A 23,164-nucleotide genomic window follows, 5' to 3' on the forward strand; every position below is an offset into this window, starting at 1 on the left:
CTTAGAACAGATTGAACATCTCGGTTGACACATAACTGCTTGAAGGGCGGGAAATGGTCTTTCTACAATGCGCATTTCACAAACAAAACTGGCAAACTGGAGATGGGCGTCTGGAAACATAGCCAAATAAGGACTAAAAAGGAAAAGATGATAACTTCTTTCTGTAATCTGTACAAATAAGTGAAAACATTTGTAATTTGCGTTGTTGGTTGGTTAGGTTTTAGTCCTTAGTTGGCCGGAGCATGCATGAGCAGTTCTTACCGAATGAGTGAAATGTCTTCAGAAAATAAGCGCAGCCTGCAAGAAGGTTCACATCATGCAAATGTAGACAGGACATAGAGTGAGGTGAAGGCCACCCAACAAATATGTACGCAGAGTCAGACATTTATACTTAGACACCGTCAATACAGTACTTGTATTTTAAACCTGACATGCTTGCATAAAAACCCGAACGGCCAAGTTAGAAAACATTAACGCCTGTCCGTCATGTTTTGAATGACCGGCCATGTTTCAAATGCCCTCAGATATGATAGACTACCAGCAGGCCGCAGTGGTGCTACCGTATACACCAACAGAGCACTGGATGTGGAGCACAGATATGAGCATCAGTTCATATATCTTACTAAAGTGGCCACTGCGACTGCATGTCAGCTTCAAGAACCTTTCCTCTGCTGGTGCGTACAAATTTGATGAACAGTCTCAAAAATGAACATGTAGAACTGATGGGTGACTGCATCGAGAGCAAAGAGCAAAATCTATCAAAGTAGAGTTTTTCAGTGAACTCTTTCTGAGGAATTTGCCACGTTGAATTTCTGTCGCTCTCAATTTAGTCACCCGCGGTGGCACGATTTAAAGGGTGTGAAATCAAAACGGATATGACAAAGGACGGAAATGTAGGCCAAAGCCAGAAATTAAAAAGTCTGAGGAGTTCAGAATTCATGCATAAATTGAGTGAAGTTGTGAGGTGAATTCTCAACTAACATGACTTATAGCGGACACAAAGAGAGATTTTATCAAAACTTGACCTTGAAGAATAACTTGATGGTAAAGTGGATGGGTTTCAAATGATTAATGAATAGTGCACTGTGCTACATTCAACACCAGAATGGTCCTTGCTGCATAAAGTAGCTCATTTTGCAAATCATTTTAATGGTTGTCACAGTGCATTCATCAGACGCAGTGGGAAAGTGAAAGAAAAATATCCCAAACCGATGTAAAATCACCAGGCAAAGTTGAAAATGACAATGTGGTGGCATTGGAAAGGTGTGAAAGAGGTTTGTTTACAAGTCATCTCGAATAAATACACGAAAAGAGTGAAGAAAATTTTCTCTAAAGATAAAGAATAAGGCATGATTTTAAATTTGTGAGTCATTCTGTTGATTGCTCTTTTGTTTTTTACACAGAATGGCTCATAAACAACCATTTTCACACCGAGCAGACGTCATTAACAAGTCGTACCTTTCACGTTTCTTGGACGGCGTTGGCACAAAGCTTGGATGCGTGCCAATTGACCGAGATCTGTAATGCGATGCCGGCTTGTACCCTAAACCGAGCTTGTCTTTGAGCGCTGTTGCCTGGAAGAGATTTGTTAAGAATATAACACCACCATCATTGATAAGCTTAGACTGAATGCAAGATGCAGAGGCCAGTCTCGTCACCATCATATCCTCAGGTAATGTGCCACAACAAAATCAGTTGTTTGCTGCAGGCCTATGGCAATTCCCTACACCTTCGTCTTCAGTTACTAAGGCTTGGAGCACGAGACCTATACTCTCTTCAGATGTTGTTTCAGTCTGAAGGGTCCTATACGCAGTCAATATATGTTTAGCCTTGACCTTTTGTATCAAATTGGCGAAAGAGATGCCAGTCTAACTGACACACTGCAGAAAAGTAAATTTCAATGAAGTCTTTGAAATGGTTCTAATGATAAGCCGTTTATACTCTGATAATTCATCATAATCTGATAAATTACTCAGCGCAGTAAAGTTACTAAGAGTTAGAAATAACTTTTCCCCCGGCCAATACCTTTTCCCTCTTCTTCTGTAGCTTCTTCATGACATCTCTTCTGAAGTCCTGAAAGACGGCTGCCTCCAGGTCACGCAGCTTCTTGGTCTCAATTTCGATTGTACCTTGACTGGCCCCAAGTTGCCTAAATGAAAGAGAAGGAAAACCTTATTCTCACACACCATTCTATGCAATCAACATGTTTTGAGTAAGAAAGACTTCATGCACCTTAACTTCATAGTACCCTATTGAGGAGTAGCATGCCTAAAGGCAAAGATGCAAATCGACAATGCCGCGGGAACCACCACAGTGCTGTATGGTAAAAGTATTGAGGAATAACCTACCATCATGACCATTAGGTTTCCAATTTTAACAACACAGGATAACCTCAAAGGCAGACCCCCTCCCCAAATGGTTCATACTGAGACTACCCTGCAGAAACTATTCATTGAAGACATTTTGTAAACTTTACGATAAAAATCTCACCGGAAATCTGAAACTATTTTCGCCTGTTCGTCCATTTCCTTCTGTATCAAGCGGACTCGAGTCTTGTAGTCGAGCTTTGTGTCGTAAACAAACTCGGGCAGTGAGTCCTTGTACTGGTTGATCTTACGTTCTCGGATCTCAGCCTGGAAACGAGGTTACATTCAAATGAATACGTCACAATCATCAGAAAAGCCAAGGCATGTTCCTTGAGGCTGAAACTGAGACTTTCCCAAACCTTGTACCTTTGAACATATCATTAAAGACAGGCACAGTCCCTAAGGTGCCATCACATGTTCACCCAACCAGCTCTATGGGTCTAAGACAATTTGATATAGGACTACATGTGAGTATTTTCTTGATGTAGGCCTACCAAGTGCCCAATATAATTATGTTGTTTGACCAGATTTTTGTTGGTACCCCAACACACAAAAATACATGAAGCAGATGTAATACAACCGATATAACTTGGGATTTGAGTAGCAACTAACTATCACTTTACAAGGAAAAGTGATACCCCTGCTTCCAAAGAAAGTCAACAGCTGTTGAACAGCGCACAAGCACCAAGTGTAAGTGATCCCCTAGTTCCAAAGAAAGTCAACAGCTGTTGAACAGCGCACAAGCACCAAGTGTAAGTGATCCCCTGCTTCCAAAGAAAGTCAACAGCTGTTGAACAGCGCACAAGCACCAAGTGTAAGTGATCCCCTGCTTCCAAAGAAAGTCAACAGCTGTTGAACAGCGCACAAGCACAGAGTGTAAGTGATCCCCTGGTTTCCTAATATAATAGATCCTACAGCAGTTTGTTGAAATCTATTGAAAGCCCACCCGATTCTCAAACCTTCTCACCTCAAACGTCATTGGCTGCCTCCCTACTGTCTCATCAACATCAACATCCTGTTCGTCGGTCGCGATCGATGTCAGCGTATCAAACATCATATTGAGGCGCTTGCCGATGTTGTAGTCCAAGTGGACGTCGAGACCTTTCATCTGCCACAGGATGTTCAGGATCCATTTGGCGTTACTCACCACATCAGCTGAAGAAAAAGAAGGATATTGGCTACAGACGCTGACAGTAGCATCATTCCATTTGTTTCCTCATCTGCTCAAAAATGTCAAAACGGAAAGAAACCACTGGGATTAAGTACCTTGCCCAAGGACCCAGCAGCACCCAACTTACCTGTTGTAGCTTGCTTATTAGTTGTCCGTGAGCACACCTCGTAGGTACCCTCGGGAACGTTGAGAGAATTCATGATGAGGCCGTTCTCCGTGTCCACATCTGGCTTCCAGTCGTCCCACGATGTCTCGAAGTCATGCGCGAACCGCAGGCAAAATCCTGACAAGTGAAAACAAATATTTCATGAGATTAGACGATATTATGATGGCAAAATGGTTCAACGATCTGTTGCCAGTAACTACAGACTAGGCAAGGTAATCCCACGTGATATCCCATCTGGGTCAAGGTGAAAAAATCTTTCCTTCCATTCCTTCAACCTTCTTCAGCGAGAGCTATCTTTATCAATTCTCAGCAGTCATCACATAGTTTGGCAGTTTCTCTCAGTGAATACGCTCTTTGTCACAGTCACATCAACTGTAACTAGCAGACGTCGTTATCACATCAAATGTAACTAGCAGATGTCGTTATCACATCAACTGTAACTAGCAGACGTCGTTATCACATCAACTGTAACTGGCAGACGTCGTTATCACATCAACTGTAACTAGCAGACGGCGTTATCACAGCAACTGTAACTAGCAGACATCGTTATCACATCAACTGTAACTAGCAGACGTCGTTATAACATCAACTTTAACTAGCAGACGTCGTTATCACATCAACTGTAACTAGCAGACGTCGTTATCACATCAACTGTCACTAGCAGACGTCGTTATCACATCAACTGTAACTAGCAGACGTCGTTATCACATCAACTGTAACTAGTTTACGTCTCCACAGAGGTGAAGTGCAGTAGCTATGTCAGTGCTCACTTCAGCTCACCTCTAAAGAACATAGCTGTAACGAGGCCGGGTTTGAACCCACACAGCTCTTAGATTGAGAGTCAGACACCTTGACCAACGAGCATTGCCACCTCGAACCACAGAAATCTAAAACAAACCTCACCAGTGAATTTCCCCTTGCTGACAAGAGAACCACTTGAGCATGCCGAGACTGACGTTGACTCAAGAGTGAGAACCACAGCTGCTCCAGGTTCACTATCCAAGGTCTTCGTTGCAGCCGGAGTCATACCCTGCAATGACGGCAAGTCAACTTCGGTTAGAATCACAGGCCTCTTCTTGCCAAATTTGCCACATGAATTGAATTAGATTTGTTGATTTAGGCTGACTTTTTTTTAATGCTCAGCAAATCTGTTTACCAATGTCATTAGAGACAGTGATATAATTCATTTAAAGCAGCAGTCCACCAACATTGATTATGTGTACACCGAAAGTCGTTTCATAGTGGACAAGCACCTAGGTTGATTCATAAGATGGGCCTAGTTGCTCAATCAGCGTCAGAGACAGACACTAGTGTTAACTCTTTAACTAACTGATATCTCCTTCAGTAAATTTCATTTAGGTTAGCAGCATTCGGACTGAATGCCAACGTAACTGGTCATGTTTCACAAAGAAACTGAGTAATTTTTGGTCCTATTGCCTGATTTCCAGTGGACTCTTGAAAAGCTGTTTACTTACTGGTGACATAACCGTCAATGGTAAACAGATGCCCAGGTCGTCAACGGTCACCTGGAGAAACAGGGTGCCGAGAGCTGAACTAGGTTTGTCCGGGTCGTGCTGCTGCGGGGTTTCTGTCCTGGCCGCAGTGGGGTGCTTGTCAATCACGTGCTGAGTGGCAGCTTGGGCCTGGAAAGATGATTAGAAGGTTGGAAAATGACGAAAAGGGTTGTGTCAGGAGAGATGACCAGTTTGTGAGTTTGAAGTACAAGATAAACAAGCAAGAAGCAAGAAGATGTCATACTCTTGACTCAAAGCATAAAGTTATACTTTCAAGATGTTTTCACTTGACTTCCGAGAGTGGGGATCGAACCAGGGACCTCATGACCACTAGTCATAGACCTGAGAAACTACACCACCGTAGCTCCTTAAACATTTATACTAATACCTCTTTATTCAATGCAATCATCTGTTCATTCCAATAGTCATACGCGCTTTTGTAATTCAACCAGACGAGCACGGCCTTGTCGAAGGCGTGGGGCTGGACGAATATGATTGGCCGCGTGAGGGTGATCAGCAATGCCTCCTGGTCGTCTGTCGTTTCAGTGATCATCTCATCCTGAAATGTCAATGTCACATGTCAAGGGACAGTAGAAGCAATCGTTTCTTGTTTTGCAAAATTACCTTCAAGATCTCTTTCAAGGCCCCCAAAAAAGGCTGTCCCCTATTTCTTGTGGCCTTCTAGAACAGGTCTTGGTAACCCCCACTACACTACCTATCCATGCACCAACTAGGTAAACATCAGTTTACATGTTGTTAGCTATAAATTCCATTGAAAAATTTTCATCAATACAGTGACCTTTCCTGTTTCACACGCACTAAACTTTCACAATATATCCAAAAACATCAACCTCTGGCTGAGTTTTTTAAGGTGGCAAAGTCACCATGCTGACCAGCCCATTGTCAGACACTTGTCAGCAACAAATAGCCTGCAAGGAAGCCCGGGGCCACTGGGCTGTGACATAATGCCCATCTTTTTCAGAGGCTCCCTGGAAACCACAATTAGATCTCAAAATAAACTTAAATACCTGTAAGGCATTCCTTAGACCAATCCTTGTCTTGAAGAACGCCACGGTAGTGAACTCAGGTTCTGCCTCTTCAAACAATGGATTCTTGATGAGCTGTCCAAGAGCGAGGTTCAGGTCAACTTGGGCCTTTCCAAACAGTTTCAAATGACTCCCTGTGAAAAAGAGATAGGAATTATTACAGACATGGACCGCCTACAAAAGCTGTAACTTCCAAGTGACTTCAGAACTACAGTTGTCACATTTTGAAGAGATAGTAATTATTATAGGCATGGGCCACCTAAAAAAGCTGTAACTTCCAAGTGTCTTCAGAACTACAGTTGTCACATTTTGAAGAGATAGTAATTATTATAGGCATGGGCCACCTAAAAAAGCTGTAACTTCCAAGTGTCTTCAGAACTACAGTTGTCACATTTTGAAGAGATAGTAATTATTATAGGCATGGGCCACCTAAAAAAGCTGTAACTTCCAAGTGTCTTCAGAACTACAATTGTCACATTTTGAAGAGATAGTAATTATTATAGGCATGGACCACCTAAAAAAGCTGTAACTTCTTAGTGTCTTTAGAACTACAGTTGTCACATTTTGAAGAGATAGTAATTATTATAGGCATGGGCCACCTAAAAAAGCTGTAACTTCCAAGTGTCTTCAGAACTACAGTTGTCACATTTTGTTCAGGCCTCTCGTCAGAGGTCACAGGGGTGAGATCCCAGCAGATGACTTACCAGAACTTCAACGCACCCGTACTCAGTCCACAGTCTGCCAAAGAAAACTATATCTTGAACACCAATATTGTATCAAACTTCTTCTCTTACCATGAATATGTTTATCAACAGCACTGGCGGTCTGCACCCTGTTGGAGAGATCCAGTTCGATCACACCAGTTTCGAGTCGGACAGCACTGGAGGTGGGAGTGGTGGCAGTAATCTGAATACCCTGAAAAGTCAAAACAACATCAGGTTAGCGATTGTGTTCAATATTTACTCAACTGGAAATGATATAACTCCTTCAATTATCAAAGGTTAGCCAAAAACCGTGCTCTAAATTAACAGCTATTTGTAGTGTCATGTCTGAAGTGTACGTCGAACTGAGTCGACATGATGCACTTTAACAGCATTTGGTGGAGGTTAAGACCCCGAAGGCCTGTGTGTATCAATTCAATTCTCACTAGAATCACTAGGGTCTAATCACTGTTTCACTGAGCAAGACACCTTTCCCTAAAATGCTCAATCACTCCACCAAGGAGTGTGTAAAAATGACCACTATCTTTACTAACAAGTTAACCAATGAATTCCTTACCTTCAGCCTAAACTTGAGCGTATAGAGGAGCCTTGGTCCATCCTTGGTCACTCTCTTGCCCTCCTGGTTCCAGATGGGCACCGGCTGTTCCCCACCGGACACTTTCTGGACGACCTCGTTCACCTCCTGCAAGAGTTACGACAGGTCAGGCTTACGAAATATTCTATTCTTTGTTCAGAAAACTGACCTACAACTAGTTACCGGTACTTCTTTTTGTGTTTGTGCAAGAGTAATGATAGGTCAGGCTTACGAAATATTCTACTCTTTGTTCAGAAACCTGACCTACAACTAGTTACTTCTTTTTGTGTTTGTGCAAGAATAATGATAGGTCAGGCTTACGAAATATTCTACTCTTTGTTCAGAAACCTGACCTACAACTAGTTACTTCTTTTTGTGTTTGTGCAAGAATAATGATAGGTCAGGCTAACGAAATATTCTACTCTTTGTTCAGAAACCTGACCTACAGCTGGTTACTTCTTTTTGTGTTTAGTGTGTATCACTGCAATATCTAGCAAGGTGTCATATTCACCCTGGAGAATCAGTTCCCCAACTGATCAGATTCTTATCTTGTCAAGCCGGGAATCGATAGAGTGCTAGTGAAAATAATGTATAAATATCAAGTCATACCTTCATGAAGACCTTCTGCACAAATACAAGATGATTGAGCAAATCCGTCGTCAGGCTGTGTTCAAACGACCCCACCTCCGCCACAGCGTCAAAGTAGTTCCCCTCCCTCAGGACGAGCCCCTCCATCAAGCCATCGGGACTGTTATTATCCCTAGTATCCCCGCCATCCTGGACGCAATAGTCCGCTCGTAGGTGAAACGGAGGCAGCTCGATGCTAGCTTGGGATGGAAGATGTGCCTCTGGTGTGGAAATCTTCGACTCGAAGCTCAGAGTGTGCTTGGCGAATTCCACGACGAAGCGGGCCTTCTTGCCGCTAACACCTGAACTGTTCACCTTGCCGATCTGTTTAAATGAAATGGCCAGGGCCATTGTGCTCACCTCATGTGGAGGAAAGATGGATAAAGAGCATGGTCTTGTGTCATGTAGTGTTAGGTTTGATGTAGGTCCAAGCAATTACAATTTCCCCAAAATGGCCAATTTACAGTACATTCGACCTCTGTGACCTTGAAAAGTAGGTCAAATCAAAGAAGACCCGGGTGACACATTGAATGGTTGTTAGAATTAGATATACCTATGATATAAAATTGGTGCCAATCGGGCAAGTCATTACTAGGAATAATGGCATTTTGAAGAATTTAGGATTTGGCCCCCTCCCTGGAGGCCAAACGGCAAATCAGATCGCACCAAACTTCGGTACCTGAGATCACCTGACCAAGGGGTACATGTGTACTTAATTTGTGATCAATAGTCATTGCAGTTAAGAAACGTGCCATAGTTACGGCCCGACGGCGAATTCACGCCATTTGACCTCTGTGACCTTGACAAGAAGGTCAAATTAAAAACCTGTGTGACATATACTGTATGGTGGTTAGATGTACCCATGATATCAAATTGGTGGCAATCGGGCAAGAAGTTAAGGAATAATCACATTATTAAGGTTTTTGGATTTTGCCCCCTGGTGGTAAAGTGGTGAATCATATTGGACCAAACTTCGGTCCCTGAGATCACCTGACTAAGGGGTAAATGTGTACCAAATTTGGTATCAATAGTCATTGCAGTTTAGAAACGTGCCATCGTTACATCCTAACGGCCAATTTACACCATTTGACCTCTGTGACCTTGAAAAGGAGGTCAAATCAAAAACCCGGAGGATATATGATGAACCTTTGCTAGAAGTACCTACCATATTTTTTTCAAAATTTCCCGACTACTATTAAGGGAGATATTGCATATTTTCACTTTTAACGTTTGGCCCCCTGGTGGCCAAACCATGAAACGAATCGGACCGAAACTTGGTCTCCCAGGTGTCATTACATAAGGGTACATGTGTACCAAGTTTCAACTCAATAGCTCTAACAGTTACGAAACGTGCCCTGCTAACGGACGACGGACGACGACGACGACGACGACGACGACGACGACGACGACGACGACGACGACGACGACGACGACGACGACGACGACGACGACGACGACGGACGACGGACGCCACGGTATGGGATAAGCTCACCTCTGCTAAGAGGTGAGCTAAAAATGGATGGGTATTGATAAGTCATCTTGAAATAGTGCAAACATGACCCGACAGAAAATAATATTGCAATAATTTTCAAAAAAAATCGACTCAACAGAGTTGTCCTTCTGCGTTCCTCCCCCAAGGAACATTTGTCAAATCATTTAAAGAAGTACTTACTGTGTATTGTGCTTTCAGAGAAGGCAACAGAGATGCTTCGATTCCTAAGCCCTGAAGACAGCCCTTGAAATTGACCACAAATGGTTTGGAGGCAGCGGCTTCCTTCACAGGCTGCTGTGGCTTGGCAAACTCTGGTGGTGGTGGCTGAGCGGTGTGGGAGTCCAACGGCTCCGTTGAAGGTGGCCTAGAAATGGAGGACATCTTGTTTGAAACAAGCTGTATTGACGGTGCTGCATCATTTTATACATTGCAATTGTACATCATAGCCATTGCAATAAATACAATATTCTGTTAGTTTTTCAGTTTAGTAGGCTGGTGCGGATGCCCGACTCACAAGCCATGAGGCACCCATCAAATATTAAAATATCTTCTCTGTGCCTCTCCGATTGTGATCGACCTTTCCATCTCCTATTGTGCCCCAGAGCAAGGCACTCAATCCTACTTGCTTCTTTCCACCAAGGAGCAAATGGGTACCCAACTGGCAGAGATAGCCATGAATGATGACGAGTCCTAGCGCTGAGAGGCAGACGCAGGCAGTATAAATGTACAAACTTTCCAACCAGATGTGTTTTACGGCTTACTTTGGTCTCGGTTGTATCCTAATGAACTCTTGCAGTGTGGAGGAGAGCTTTTTGGAGCTTCTCGTCATCATGCCGTGTAGGACGACAGGGTGCTGAGGAATGTTGACGTTGATGTTGCCAACGGTGATGTAACAGGAGTTATGCTCCTTGGAACGTTTTGCCATCCGCGTGAAAAGACCGCTGGACTTTGCGATGTTGACGCTGACAACGGTTCTGAAAGCAGAAGATAAAGAGGATAATGCTGATCAAAAGCAATTGTTGGAAAAAACGAATTTTCAGTGCACAAGTTTATCAATTTCAAGTTTATTGATTATCACCAGAGGTATCGTCTGCTGCAAAACCCATCAGAAACAATAGAATGGCTCAAGCGACTTTTCATAATTTGAACAACTTACTGCATCTGGTTCTGCACTCCCTCCAGAAGTTCAATCATCGTGTGACCGACATACGCCATCGTCGAGAATTCACTCGATTTCCTATTCGGCACACCTTTAACTTTCTCCCGATAGGTGGAGCTAGCGCTTATGTTGGTGACGCGAGCTTCTAGTTTCAGGCCGCTCAAGGCCGCGGAGATGTTTGTCCGTTTGACCTTGCCCATTCCGAATATCACCAGCGGGATTCTTTCGCCGATAAAGAAGGCTGAAAAATGCAGATTAACTTTGCTCATTATAAAATAGAACATATAAGAACTTTAGTAAAAACAGATAATATTTATCATTACAAAAACAGATAAGATTTCTTCTCCTAACCTTGTTTTTTATCAGATTTGTGCCTCTTGCAACAAAGTTTACATATAGTCAAGAGGTTTGACAAAGTTTACATATAGTCAAGAGCAAAGGTGCACTTACTCTGTGTGAATGCCCCAATGGGTAGAGTAGTGTGAGGTCCAGTACGCACAGAAGATGTATGCTTAAGCTTGCTCTTCTTGGTGCCCATCTCAATGTCGTCGCCAGGCCGATCCTGTACGAACGAGTTCGTCTTACTGAGCGACGACTGATCCTTTTCCGACTCCTCCGTGATAACCGGCAGACGATTCATACTGTGCGGGCGCCGGACAACCGTTTTCATTTCCGGCATTGTGGAATACAACTCCAAGAGATGGTACAGAGTACACCAACATTTCGGCGTGATCTCTTTGATCTCGTCGACTATTGTCTTTTCCGCCAACGCAGGGGACGAGGTATCGTTTATATCGATCGCCACGGATTGCATCGAGACTAATGGCGACTGAGTCGTGTTCGCCGCAGACGTACTCATTCCACTGCTCTTTTGCCCAAAGTGACTTAGCTGAATTCCAATGCCCTCTCCCACAGACTCTAACCTTTTACGCAACGAAAACCTCTTCGGCGAAGTTTTCGCTCTCGTCGTTAGCGGAAGTTTATCCGGTCTCTCTTGAGCTTTCGAGGCCGATTTTGGAGCTGCCTTTAAGGTATCGTCAGAATGACTAGAATCACCTAACGGACTTGTAGTTGGAGTCTTAGAGTCGGAACGAATACTCTGACTCTCCGTGCCCGTCGACGAACCTTTTGAACCCTGTTTCCGGTGTCTTTTGTAATTTTCCGACTCTGGACGATTCTGTTTCAGTTCAACGCGTGTTTCGTTGATGTTGTCGATCATGGTGACAAACTGGTGCACGAGGCGAAGCAGTGACATGTTCACATGCTGTGATATCGAGTTGCAGTTGACGCTGAAGTTCACCTGAGTTGTCGTCGGCTTTGCCTCTAATTCGTCCATCGGGATACCGGGCAGCGTTCTGGCACTATCCTCCTTCCCCTCCTCCTTATCTTTCTCAAAGTCCACAATATCCTTCATCGACAAACCCACCGTGAAACTCTCGCAGAGAAACGATGGCGCATCCAAAGAATAGTCGATGGTAATTCGAGGAGTTTTTCTTGTCTGTTTTCCCTTACCCTTAGTCTTCTTCAATGAATTCATGTCCGAGTCGACAATGTCAATTCTCAGACTATGCAAGCATCCCTGCAGTGATAAGTGACCGCCAAACTTCTTCATCAAAGACGAGGACTTGACGCCGCGGATGTGTAATCCGATGCTCTCCAATAACGGCCGGAACAGAACCTGGGCGTCCGCCAGTTGCAGCGCGGCTGAGGCAGCGTATTTCCGCTGGAAGAAGAAATCCTGGCTGTCGTCGTGGCTGTATTGACTCATCATGGTCCGACCGACGGACTCGGCTCCGATGGATGCATCAGAGCGTAGATTCACCGTCGGTAGACCGCCCTTCTTCGTATAATCCTGCTGCCGTACCATCCATCGATACAAATCTTCATCGTCCCGTTGTTCGATCTTGGTAAGTTTCTTGGCCAGTGTCTGTCTTACTGGGGTGCCACCAGGCGGCGTCGTCGGCATAGCGTCATTCTCCAATGAGCTTGCAACGGATATGAAACTCGCCGCACTTTCGTTTCGTCTCATCTTTCCAGGATCGATCGGGACAGACAAGCTCCGCCCTGCAGGATGACCAGGCGACTCCGCCCCAGCGTAGGGTGAAGCGGTGGCAATACTTGCCCTCGGAACGGCGGACTTGCTCTGCATTTTCTTCTTGGGCGACAGCGTCGGCGAATCTAGATTCCTGGCACTTTCCCCAGCTGCTAAGTCTGGTTCAGACTTTTCACCTAGGAGTGAAATGCTCGGCACAGAGGCCGCTCTAAATTGAAGATTTTCCAGCAGAAGTGACGTATGTTCGTCATCATCAACAAAATTGTCTGCAGCGTATTCCGGATCTGCTGCTAAATCATCGACACTTCCACATTCCGGAACAGCAAAAGTCACTGTGTACGGCCCAAGGGTTCTTCTGGATTTGAAATTCGCCTCTGCAAGTATGGGCATGTACAATATGTTTTTCCATTGCCTTGTAAGAGCCAGGATGCCCTTTTGTAGGGTGATGAGCTTAGGAATAGTGTCGTTATCTAGCGATTTCTCAATCTCCTTGATTGGTTTCATGGCGATATAACGCCGAAGAACGGCGAAGATTTGACAAGACGGGTCCTCCTGGAGCGCCTTGGAGAATGTTGTATTTTTGTTGTAACGGCTCTGGATGATGAAAATTATGTAAGATTAGACATACAGTCGACCTCAATTCGTTTTTATCTGTGTTAGAAGCAATGAACAAACAAATTGAAAGAAATTCTTAAAATTTGATTGTTTTTCTTCTTTTTTTAGGTCAGTGGATGTCACTGTCACAATAACCTTCTGGTCTTGTTCCATTCCCTCAGTTTCTTCTCAACATTTTGATTCACCAGCGAGGCCATCTTCTGCCGTGCTAGAACAGAGCGCAATTTTGGATTGGAGGATGCGGTGTAGGGTCCGTTCGTTTTGTCCACAAGGGGCATTCAAAAGATGAGGTTCAACTGACAAATAAGGAAAAGGATTCTTACCTTATAAGGCATGTGGATCCTCTGCTCCTCAAGAGCTTCAGTCATGAGGCAAGCCATGACAGACGTTGTACGCTTCCTGTTTCCACCAAGGAGGGTTTTGACGGCGACGAGCAGACGATCGCTGGGGTTCATCCAAGCGTTGATGGCAGGGGTGGCAGAACTCAACAAGTTCCAATCCAGTCTGTAATGGAAAGATTTCATCAGAAAGATCAATAAGTTAGAATCTGTTAGTCATTGTATGTTTGTTAGAATGAAGGAAGTACTGAAAAATTAAGTTACCTTGACTGGGATTCGAACTACAGACCTTTGGATGGTTGGCCCACTGCTCTTTCACTAAGCTTTGAATTCTTTCGGTTTGTTCAACCAATACTACACACCTTGTGAAATCCACTTTTCTCTTGTTAGGCATAGGTGGAGGAGCAGCAAAGTTGAACCAGGACATCTTGAACTCGAGAACAACGCTCGACGCATCTCCTTCCAACGGATCAGGAGGTACCAAGGTATCCGCTTCACTGGATGCATCCGATGGTATTGAGATTCTGGACTGCCACGACTCTACATCATCCTCTTTTCCCGTACCAGGAACCTTTAATTCGTCTGCCGTCTCGACCATGAAATGAACATGATCCGAGATGTTGTCTCCATCATCTTTCCCCTCCGGTGGACTGTATCCGCTCCGTTTCACCGCCTTGAGTTTGATGTCCTCGATACCGCATTCGAACATGATGAAGCCGGTGTTGGGGGTGGCGGCTGTATTAACGAGTGTGTCGGAACCCCTCCGACCTGACCGACTGCTCGTTTTTTGAGAACTTTGATCAGTGTCTGACGAAAGGTTGTCTTTGTCAAACGTGAAGAGTACCTTAAAGAATAAAAATAGTCATCAATAGGTATCTGTTGTATCTTGTTATAGGTACTGCTGCGACGTACGACAAAAACTCTCTTGTTTGCAGGTAATGAAATGGCCAGGGCCATTGTGCTCACCTCATGTGGAGGAAAGATGGATAAAGAGCATGGTATTGTGTCATGTAGTGTTAGGTTTGATGTAGGTCCAAGCAATTACAATTTCCCCAAAATGGCCAATTTACAGTACATTCGACCTCTGTGACCTTGAAAAGTAGGTCAAATCAAAGAAGACCCGGGTGACACATTGAATGGTTGTTAGAATTAGATGTACCTATGATATAAAATTGGTGCCAATCGGGCAAGTCATTACTAGGAATAATGGCATTTTGAAGAATTTAGGATTTGGCCCCCTCCCTGGAGGCCAAACGGCAAATCAGATCGCACCAAACTTCGGTACCTGAGATCACCTGACCAAGGGGTACATGTGTACTTAATTTGTGATCAATAGTCATTGCAGTTAAGAAACGTGCCATAGTTACGGCCTGACGGCGAATTTACGCCATTTGACCTCTGTGACCTTGACAAGAAGGTCAAATTAAAAACCTGTGTGACATATACTGTATGGTTGTTAGATGTACCCATGATATCAAATTGGTGGCAATCGGGCAGGAAGTTAAGGAATAATCACATTTTTAAGGTTTTTGGATTTTGCCCCCTGGTGGTCAAGTGGTGAATCATATTGGACCAAACTTCGGTCCCTGAGATCACCTGACTAAGAGGTAAATGTGTACCAAATTTGGTATCAATAGTCATTGCAGTTTAGAAACGTGCCATTGTTACATCTTAACGGCCAATTTACACCATTTGACCTCTGTGACCTTGAAAAGGAGGTCAAATCAAAAACCCGGAGGATATATGATGCACCTTTGCTAGAAGTACCTACCATATTTTTTTCAAAATTTCCCGACTACTATTAAGGGAGATATTGCATATTTTCACTTTTAACGTTTGGCCCCCTGGTGGCCAAACCATGAAACGAATCGGACCGAAACTTGGTCTCCAAGGTGTCATTACATAAGGGTACATGTGTACCAAGTTTCAACTCAATAGCTCTAACAGTTACGAAACGTGCCCTGCTAACGGACGACGGACGACGACGACGACGACGACGACGACGACGACGACGGACGACGGACGCCACGGTATGGGATAAGCTCACCTCTGCTAAGAGGTGAGCTAAAAATGGTAATTATCTTGGTGTGAAATTATTTGCCCATCTCTGCGATCACAGATTTTTGTCTCAGATGCCTGCAGTGACTACCCCAAACAGACTTTTTTTTATGTTACCTGCTATCATGATCAAAGGTCGCAACGACAAAAATGCTTGCTTGTGGGGCATTTAACATACCTTGGACCTATGTTCAGGTATTGCAGTGAGGACGACATCCTGAGAGAAGTTACTGTTCTTGGTCATCCGCCGGAGTTGGGCGTGGATCCTCTTGATATGGAGGTTGCCGACCATATCCTCTGTTTGAGTCTCCGGAGACTTCTCATCACTGTCAACTGTAACTGTGCAACAAAACGTAAGGTAAATTGGTACAATTATTGCCATGAAATGTACGGTAAAGTGGTACAAGTGTTGCGAGAGTGCAATCATTGCCCAAAAATAGTAGATAACAGCTAATTGCACACATTAATGCACATAGATGCTATAATTGTACCAACTGAGCCCTTACATTAATGCAGGGAGACAGAACAGGTTTAAACATGACATATGCGCCAGTGCCTGTCGTCACTTTTGAAATCTGCTATAGAGTTTGACTCCTTCTCCTTTCTTTCCCATATGCAGGAGTATTTGTAAATTACATTTTGGGTTGTCCAGTTTCCTCCTACACGACAACAGATTTTATCCAAAGTTATGAAGCTGAAAACATTAAAGCTCTTCTCTCAACCCAGCTCTTCTTGCATGAACACTCAACACTCACCATTTTTCTTGCCCCCAGACTGCAGTGAGCTCATTTTTCTGACTCCTCCATCCTGTCCCTCCTCCAGGGCCTTGCTGGACGTATTATTCGTGAGAAGCTGACACGTGATCGAATCCACACAGATGGCCATCATCGAGACGCACGTGAGATCACGGATGTTCTCCAGTGCAGAGAAACTGATGACTTCTTCAACTATTGACGCTTGCAGTACACAGATGTTGATCTAATGAGACGGTAGAGGAAGAAGTTTTGCTTTACAGATGATAGCGAGACATGCTTTTTTTACAGTAACGGAATCATTGCAGACACGTCAATTGAAGAATCTTAAGGAGTAGTTCTGTTCAGACCTGAACTTAGACTTTTCACTGCAGTTGAAAAATGGCTCCAAATTCTACTAATCTACTCGAACCCAAAGCACCCCATCAGCCTTGAGAACACTGGCATCCTCAATAAAGAGCAACATGACCACGAATGGGGTATTCGTGTGGCGACAGAATCTACAAACCCTCTCTCAACAGGAAATGCGGCCTATGACTGAGCAGAGCCTTCCCAAAGTTTGACACCCTTCCCTATTTCGTGTGCAGGAACTACACAGTAGTACCAATCAGCAGATAAAAAATGGTAAACACCATCTGAAACGTTCTCTAAGTTTCCAGTTCTTTATCAAGTTGTCGTGTCTCATCAAAACCGATCGATCTACTTGTTTAATACCTGAAGGTGGAATGAAGCTCACTCGGTCTTGACCCTACCTTAGATAATGAGAACATGACCTGCATCCTGGATGTCTTGCCGCTATCCTTGCCCTTATCTTCCTCCTCCCCCTGTGAGAGCTTCCGATTCTGCGCCTTCTCTCGAGCATTTGCCTGCTGTTGTTCTTCCAACAGCAGCTTTTCCTTCTTCAATTTGTGCTGGGACTGGAAGAAAAAGTTCAAAGATATCAACCCTTGTGCTCCTAGGCCTTGTATGTAGGTCAGAATGACTACTCTATCAAAAGCCAACTCCGTAGTATTAGGTACGCTATACAATATTTGCATCACGAATCAAGCCCTGTCATTGTAGATCCTGGGTTGGTTAGCCCAACCTGTTGGTTATAACGACAGTAGGGCAGGGCTGAAGTAATTTACAGTAGGGCGGGGTTGAAGTAATTTACAGTAGGGCAGGGTTGAAGTAATTTACAGTAGGGCAGGGTTGAAGTAATTTACAGTAGGGCAGGGTTGAAGTAATTTACAGTAGGGCAGCGTTGAAGTAATTTACAGTAGGGCAGCGTTGAAGTAATTTACAGTAGAGCAGGGTTGAAGTAATTTACCTGAACACGACTTGAGCTGGCATTGTGGAGCTTGTCCAAGATTGCGGAAGGATGGGCATTGATGATACTCGGTGTGACCGCCTCCACATATCTCTGCATCGACTCGAGCAGCAGAGGCGAGACAAGGATGTCCACCGATCCCTTCAGGTTTACAATAGCTGTCGTCTTTGACACTTTATCCTCGACTGTGAAGCTTGAATCTGCTGAAAAGAAAAGGTGAAAGATTATAGCATGATTTTTATCGTGCCCCATACGACACGTAATGCTGCTATTTTTCAACTGAAATCGAATATGACTCCATAGGGGCTCTTTTGGGTGTGTTTACTTATTGATTCCCATTGGAACTGATATAAGGTTGTGATGATACTATGCAACGTTACACTTTTCATATTTTACTGAACAGAATTACTGCAGATATTACTGACCTGGTCCTGGTGCACTTTCTGGTGTATCCCCAGGTCTGCTGTCCCAAGGTTCTGACATCACATCACTGACAGGGGTCCCCATGTCCGGCAAGTCTAACGGTTCACGTTTCTCAATCATGTAGCTTGTGCTGAAACCCTTCCTGACGCAGGTAAAACGAGGCGATAACCCGGGGGTAGGTGTTCTATCGGAGCCGTGGTCGGCCTTGGTGAAAGATGGTCGAGGTAACGACTCCACGGTGAGATGATCCGACTGCCAGCAGTGGCACTGCATCTGGGTGAGATGATGAGTGTAGCACGTCGTCAGCAGCGGCGAGTGCGTTATGGGGTGGTTCATCTGACCATGGAGGTTGACGAGAGCAGCCAAATCCTCCTGAGAAGACATCGCAGAAACGAATGAAGTAGTTGATGCAGTGTCACTCGAGTCAACGGAGAATGTTCTTTGTAATTTTGTCTGCCGTCGATCATGGATGTTGAGCTGAGGGTAAACTTTCCATTGGTTTGTTTCTATTGAACATTCTGATGCGGCCGGGGTACTGGAGTCCATCACAGCGGTCGATGAGGAACTGGAAGCGGAATAGTGCTTGTTGATCACATCGTGAAGGTAGGCCCTGTCGCTGTGTCCATCAATCAAAGTCAAATCCGACCGGTCGCTGTGACTGAAAAGACGTAAACTGTCCGTGTCCGACATGTTTGTTAGCGTCTGAGAATCAAATTCATCGTCTGCTGAAAAGAACCGTTCACTTCCTGTGTAAGATTCGCCGGAATCGACGCGGCTCACATACGATCCTTGCGACACTAACGAGGATTGCGACCGAACTGCGTGGGGCATGATGGGACTTCTGGCACTCGACGACATGGACTGTTTCGAACCAGAACGCATTATAGACTGAGCGGAGCTGTAATGCGTACTCAGAGAAGTTCGCGAGTCATGTTTTGCCATGGGAGAGGGCGAACTCATCTGACTTCCTTGGCTGATTTGGGAATGCTGTCGCTGATAAGACGGCGGAAGATCCACACTTAGCTTCCGGTCGCGGTTTTTGGCGACAGATTCCGGTAAGCTTGTCACGCTCCCGCTGTGACCACTGCGACCGCTTTGAGACGGCGTGGTGTTATAGCGGTCCGTGTCGTACGCATCGGGCATCTCTTCCTCCGGGAGATACTCGCTCATGCTATTGGAGTCGACTTCCTTCAGGCGCACGTTGTCCATTTGCGACGAATACTTGGAACTTCGAGAAAAAGAACCTATCGTACTCCTTGAGCGTAACGTGGAAGTGTCACTGACCTGTTCGATAACAGCTTGCTGTCTATGAGACAACTGTGACAGATCGTCCAAGAATGTCGTATTGGTATTCGGCGTTGCCGGGCTCGCCCGACTCATATAACCACGCGTTAGCGTGAAACTGCGCGAATGACTAGGCGATCTCGGGAAGTGTTTTTTATGAATATCGAACACCAGCTGTCCAGATTGCAGGAGACTTTGTCCAAATCCTAAATCAGCACCATCCGGTTGGACCCTGAATACAGCAGTATTAGTCCCCTCATATGCGTCCTTTTTACTTGGGTTAAAAAAGCGCAAACCGTTCGTGTTATTCCCGAAGAACCTACAACCTCCAAGACAACCACACTTCCCAACGACTGCAGCGGGCATGGTTGTTAAATCGGGCGGCCACAAAAACCACAGCCGGCGTGTTTTATTGTCATGCTTCTTCAAGAACTTGTCCTGAATTTCGTGAAACTCCGGCGACGGTAACGCCATTGCCGCGTCCACGTTTACCGGCCCGACAACAAATGCGCCGGACTCCAACCAGATTTCGTTTGTGACATCATGGGATGTCGGCGTGGCCAAGACGAACTGTCGCAGGCTCACGTTCTGGATCAAAGCCGTAATACCAGCTTTGTTGTTCTTCCCGTGAAGATTACAAGTCGACAGACGTATCGGGTACACCTGGAGATTCAGCGCCGTTCCGGCCTCCGCTAGATAGACGTCCACCGTATCCACCGACAGTCTCGTCAGTCGGTACTTGACATCACCTTCCGTCGGACACAGGACGTTGTACTGGCTCTGCATGGACCACTTCGTGCACTCTGGCTGCGGCTGGGCATGCTGGCAGAACTTATAGGGTATTGGACTTTCTAATTCGTTCTCGACGTCATCGACCAGGAAGATGAAAGTCTCGGCAAACTTTGTGATATCAGAAAGCTGAAATAGAAAATCGACTGCCTAAGAAAATATAGCAGAAACGCTTCGTTATGCTATCAATTTAAAGCAATCGGCACGGCAGAAACTCTAACTACTGAAACTAGCCTAACAAATGAAAGGGGGCAACGTCTATCTCTATGCAGGGTGGAACCGCAAAAATAGCATTTCAAGGCATCCATGAGAAGGCCCTGCTGACAGAAAGGAGCCAACACCCATCCAGAAGAAATACTTGCACTGGGAACTTGTTTTCAGCACACCAATGATTTCCTTTCAACAAAGTTGTAAACTACCAAACCTAAATAACGCATAACAAATGCTGTAATCATTCAAAATCTTACCTGAGGTGCTGTAAGCTTTCCTTTGATATCGCCGACAATAGCTTCAACAAGCCATCCATATTCTAACGTATCTTTGTCGAGTGGCACGTCTTCATGGGAGAACATGGCATGGCCTCTCACCTGGAGGCCCGACAATGCAAGGTGGCCATTCTTCAGGTGAGCTTGGGGGCCGCTCCGCTGAAATTTTTTAAATTTTGTAAAATATTTTAAAGAAACACGATTTTTCCTGGACAGTCTCAGGTCTACATGAACAGTAAACAGACAGTCCAGTATTCGGTGTCATATTCACAGACAAGATCTTTTGCACCTTTCCAATCGATCGTGATCTCTGTAAAAGAGTTGGATCCACACAAAACTACAGTCCCCCAATATCTGCCCCAGTTAAAGGCTAAAATGTATAAGGGATAAGGGATTAACAATACATGAAGCTGATATTAAAGGGAACTAGAACCGCCGAGCGATTTATTCAACTTTTCGACTTTCACTGCCCGAGAAAGTCAAACTTCCAACTTCCTGTTATAGTTCAGATTTGTAGCTCCGCCCCCAGCGCCCGAGCATGCGCAGTTCAATTTGTTATTATTGAGAATCATGTGAGAATCACGTGAGTCATGCGATCTTTCATTCATGAGTTTTCGTAGTAAATTCCATAGTAGTGACATCACTCAATGATTGACAGCTGGGCGCCATGTTTCATTCATGCCTCGTTCTGATCACCCGATACGCGGGAAATGAAAACGAGGTCATACGAACTGGCTTGGCGGTTTCAGTTCCCTTTAAGTGAACCTACCTCGACATTGTCCCTGGCACATAATATCAGTGGAGACGTCAGAACCTGCAGCTTGGTTTCGTGGTACCTCTTGTCCAACTCAAAGCCCAACCTCTCCAGGTAGGCCGAGGGGCAGGGGGCGTCGTCATCACTACAGTTCTGAGAAGAGGAAAAAGATGATAAATGAAAATGTAGTCGTTTCATAACATGTCCTGCACAGGGTTTCCCCAAAATAAGGTTTGCTGCAGGTGCCTTTTTAAAAGCTTACTTTAAATCGCCTTGCTGGTTTGTCAATGCCTAAGCTTTTTACTTTAAAGGGACAATAAAGACAGCAGCTAGGCAGGCAAGATAAAGTTACACAAAGCCGCCAATAGGAGTCTCTCACATCTCACAGTAGGTCGAAACAATTCACGCTTGTATGTACGAGGAATATATTTAGTGCTGAGTCTGACATGACCAAGGGCCCTTACTGTGTATACTAGTCACTTGAAGATGGCCAAATCAGCCCCTCTCCTCCTGCCTATAGTCCCCCTTTAGAGAAGAGAAGGTACCAGTACTAACCTTGATTAGATGCGCATGGACATCGTGTAACGTCAACGAAACAAACACTTGAAACGGCCTGTAATGGCGAGGATCAAACGGTTTCGAAGAATCAGGATGTATCGACTCGGACTTATTATCCAGAATTGGCGAATCGTAAAAGTCTGTGAACTTCTGATGTTGGCCGAAGTAGTTCTCCTTGACGTGTAAGAAATTTTTCAATACAGTCCCGTATCCTATCAGAGTTGACGGGCCGATTTCGATCTCGACTTGAATGGTATCCGGCGCCATGTACGTCGGATCGAAGTTTTCTGGGATGTCGTTGAGCAGTGGGCGATCCTTCATGATACGCAAGGGAATCAGTAGTTCGTCTTCTTTCTCCGGTGTGTCCATGGCCTCGTTATCCTGATAGGTACCCCTCGCATACTGCCCGGGGTCGTCCACTATCGGTGTGGGGTGGTACGTGTAACTGATACTGATGGCCGCAATTGTTGTTGTCCAACAGTCTACCCAACCCTGACTGGAAAATAAATACATGAAGACTCTGTGTTAGATTTGTCATCAGATGAAATGACCAACAAAATGCTGCAATACATGAGGGGCTGTTTATTTCTACAGCGGTCAGAGTGAACTCTGTACCCTCCCCCTTGTATTCTGTAAGGTTGCCAGGACCATCGACAGAGGAGAGTATCTCAGTGACTGGACTGACCCTTGGGGGGAGAACTTTCTGATGATGATTTTCGCAGGTGTTGCAAGGCCGATTCGGACATGGCTGACAAATTTCAGGCTGGCCCTATGGTTACATTCCATTCTAGTCAACTGTTACTTGCAGCTAAAGCTTATTGAACCTGTCTGAAGTAGGTCCCACTGAAAACCAATTTAGTACAAAAAAATATCTTCCGCCCCACTTGTCCGTTAATGCAAGAATCAATT

The 23,164-nt window shown here is 44.8% G+C and overlaps 1 protein-coding gene across 8 annotated transcripts in view; it reads right to left on the reverse strand.

Annotated features, from left to right (window-relative positions):
- LOC135493751 (bridge-like lipid transfer protein family member 1) overlaps positions 1 to 23,164 on the reverse strand; it is a 50,813-nt gene that overhangs the window by 20,726 nt on the left and 6,923 nt on the right. For 4 of the 8 annotated variants that reach the window (XM_064781300.1, XM_064781297.1, XM_064781294.1 and 1 more), the window contains exons 13-39: positions 22,253 to 22,751; positions 21,713 to 21,850; positions 20,926 to 21,102; positions 18,388 to 20,587; positions 17,963 to 18,165; positions 17,406 to 17,570; positions 16,657 to 16,879; positions 16,080 to 16,240; positions 14,206 to 14,687; positions 13,829 to 14,009; positions 11,288 to 13,484; positions 10,835 to 11,078; positions 10,440 to 10,652; positions 9,859 to 10,042; positions 8,169 to 8,510; positions 7,542 to 7,667; positions 7,058 to 7,178; positions 6,246 to 6,397; positions 5,606 to 5,776; positions 5,179 to 5,346; positions 4,607 to 4,733; positions 3,665 to 3,820; positions 3,334 to 3,521; positions 2,491 to 2,633; positions 2,026 to 2,149; positions 1,459 to 1,574; positions 262 to 297 (exon numbers count right to left, since the gene is read on the reverse strand). In XM_064781300.1, coding sequence (XP_064637370.1) covers positions 262 to 297; positions 1,459 to 1,574; positions 2,026 to 2,149; positions 2,491 to 2,633; positions 3,334 to 3,521; positions 3,665 to 3,820; positions 4,607 to 4,733; positions 5,179 to 5,346; positions 5,606 to 5,776; positions 6,246 to 6,397; positions 7,058 to 7,178; positions 7,542 to 7,667; positions 8,169 to 8,510; positions 9,859 to 10,042; positions 10,440 to 10,652; positions 10,835 to 11,078; positions 11,288 to 13,484; positions 13,829 to 14,009; positions 14,206 to 14,687; positions 16,080 to 16,240; positions 16,657 to 16,879; positions 17,406 to 17,570; positions 17,963 to 18,165; positions 18,388 to 20,587; positions 20,926 to 21,102; positions 21,713 to 21,850; positions 22,253 to 22,751 — 9,237 coding nt within the window. The remainder of the gene's footprint in view (positions 1 to 261; positions 298 to 1,458; positions 1,575 to 2,025; positions 2,150 to 2,490; positions 2,634 to 3,333; positions 3,522 to 3,664; positions 3,821 to 4,606; positions 4,734 to 5,178; positions 5,347 to 5,605; positions 5,777 to 6,245; positions 6,398 to 7,057; positions 7,179 to 7,541; positions 7,668 to 8,168; positions 8,511 to 9,858; positions 10,043 to 10,439; positions 10,653 to 10,834; positions 11,079 to 11,287; positions 13,485 to 13,828; positions 14,010 to 14,205; positions 14,688 to 16,079; positions 16,241 to 16,656; positions 16,880 to 17,405; positions 17,571 to 17,962; positions 18,166 to 18,387; positions 20,588 to 20,925; positions 21,103 to 21,712; positions 21,851 to 22,252; positions 22,752 to 23,164) is intronic. The other 4 variants (XM_064781301.1, XM_064781296.1, XM_064781299.1 and 1 more) reach the window with 2 other exon arrangements.

The sequence above is a fragment of the Lineus longissimus genome, chromosome 9 (genome assembly GCF_910592395.1).
Source record: "Lineus longissimus chromosome 9, tnLinLong1.2, whole genome shotgun sequence".
In the NCBI taxonomy this organism is placed as follows: Eukaryota; Metazoa; Nemertea; class Pilidiophora; order Heteronemertea; family Lineidae; genus Lineus; species Lineus longissimus.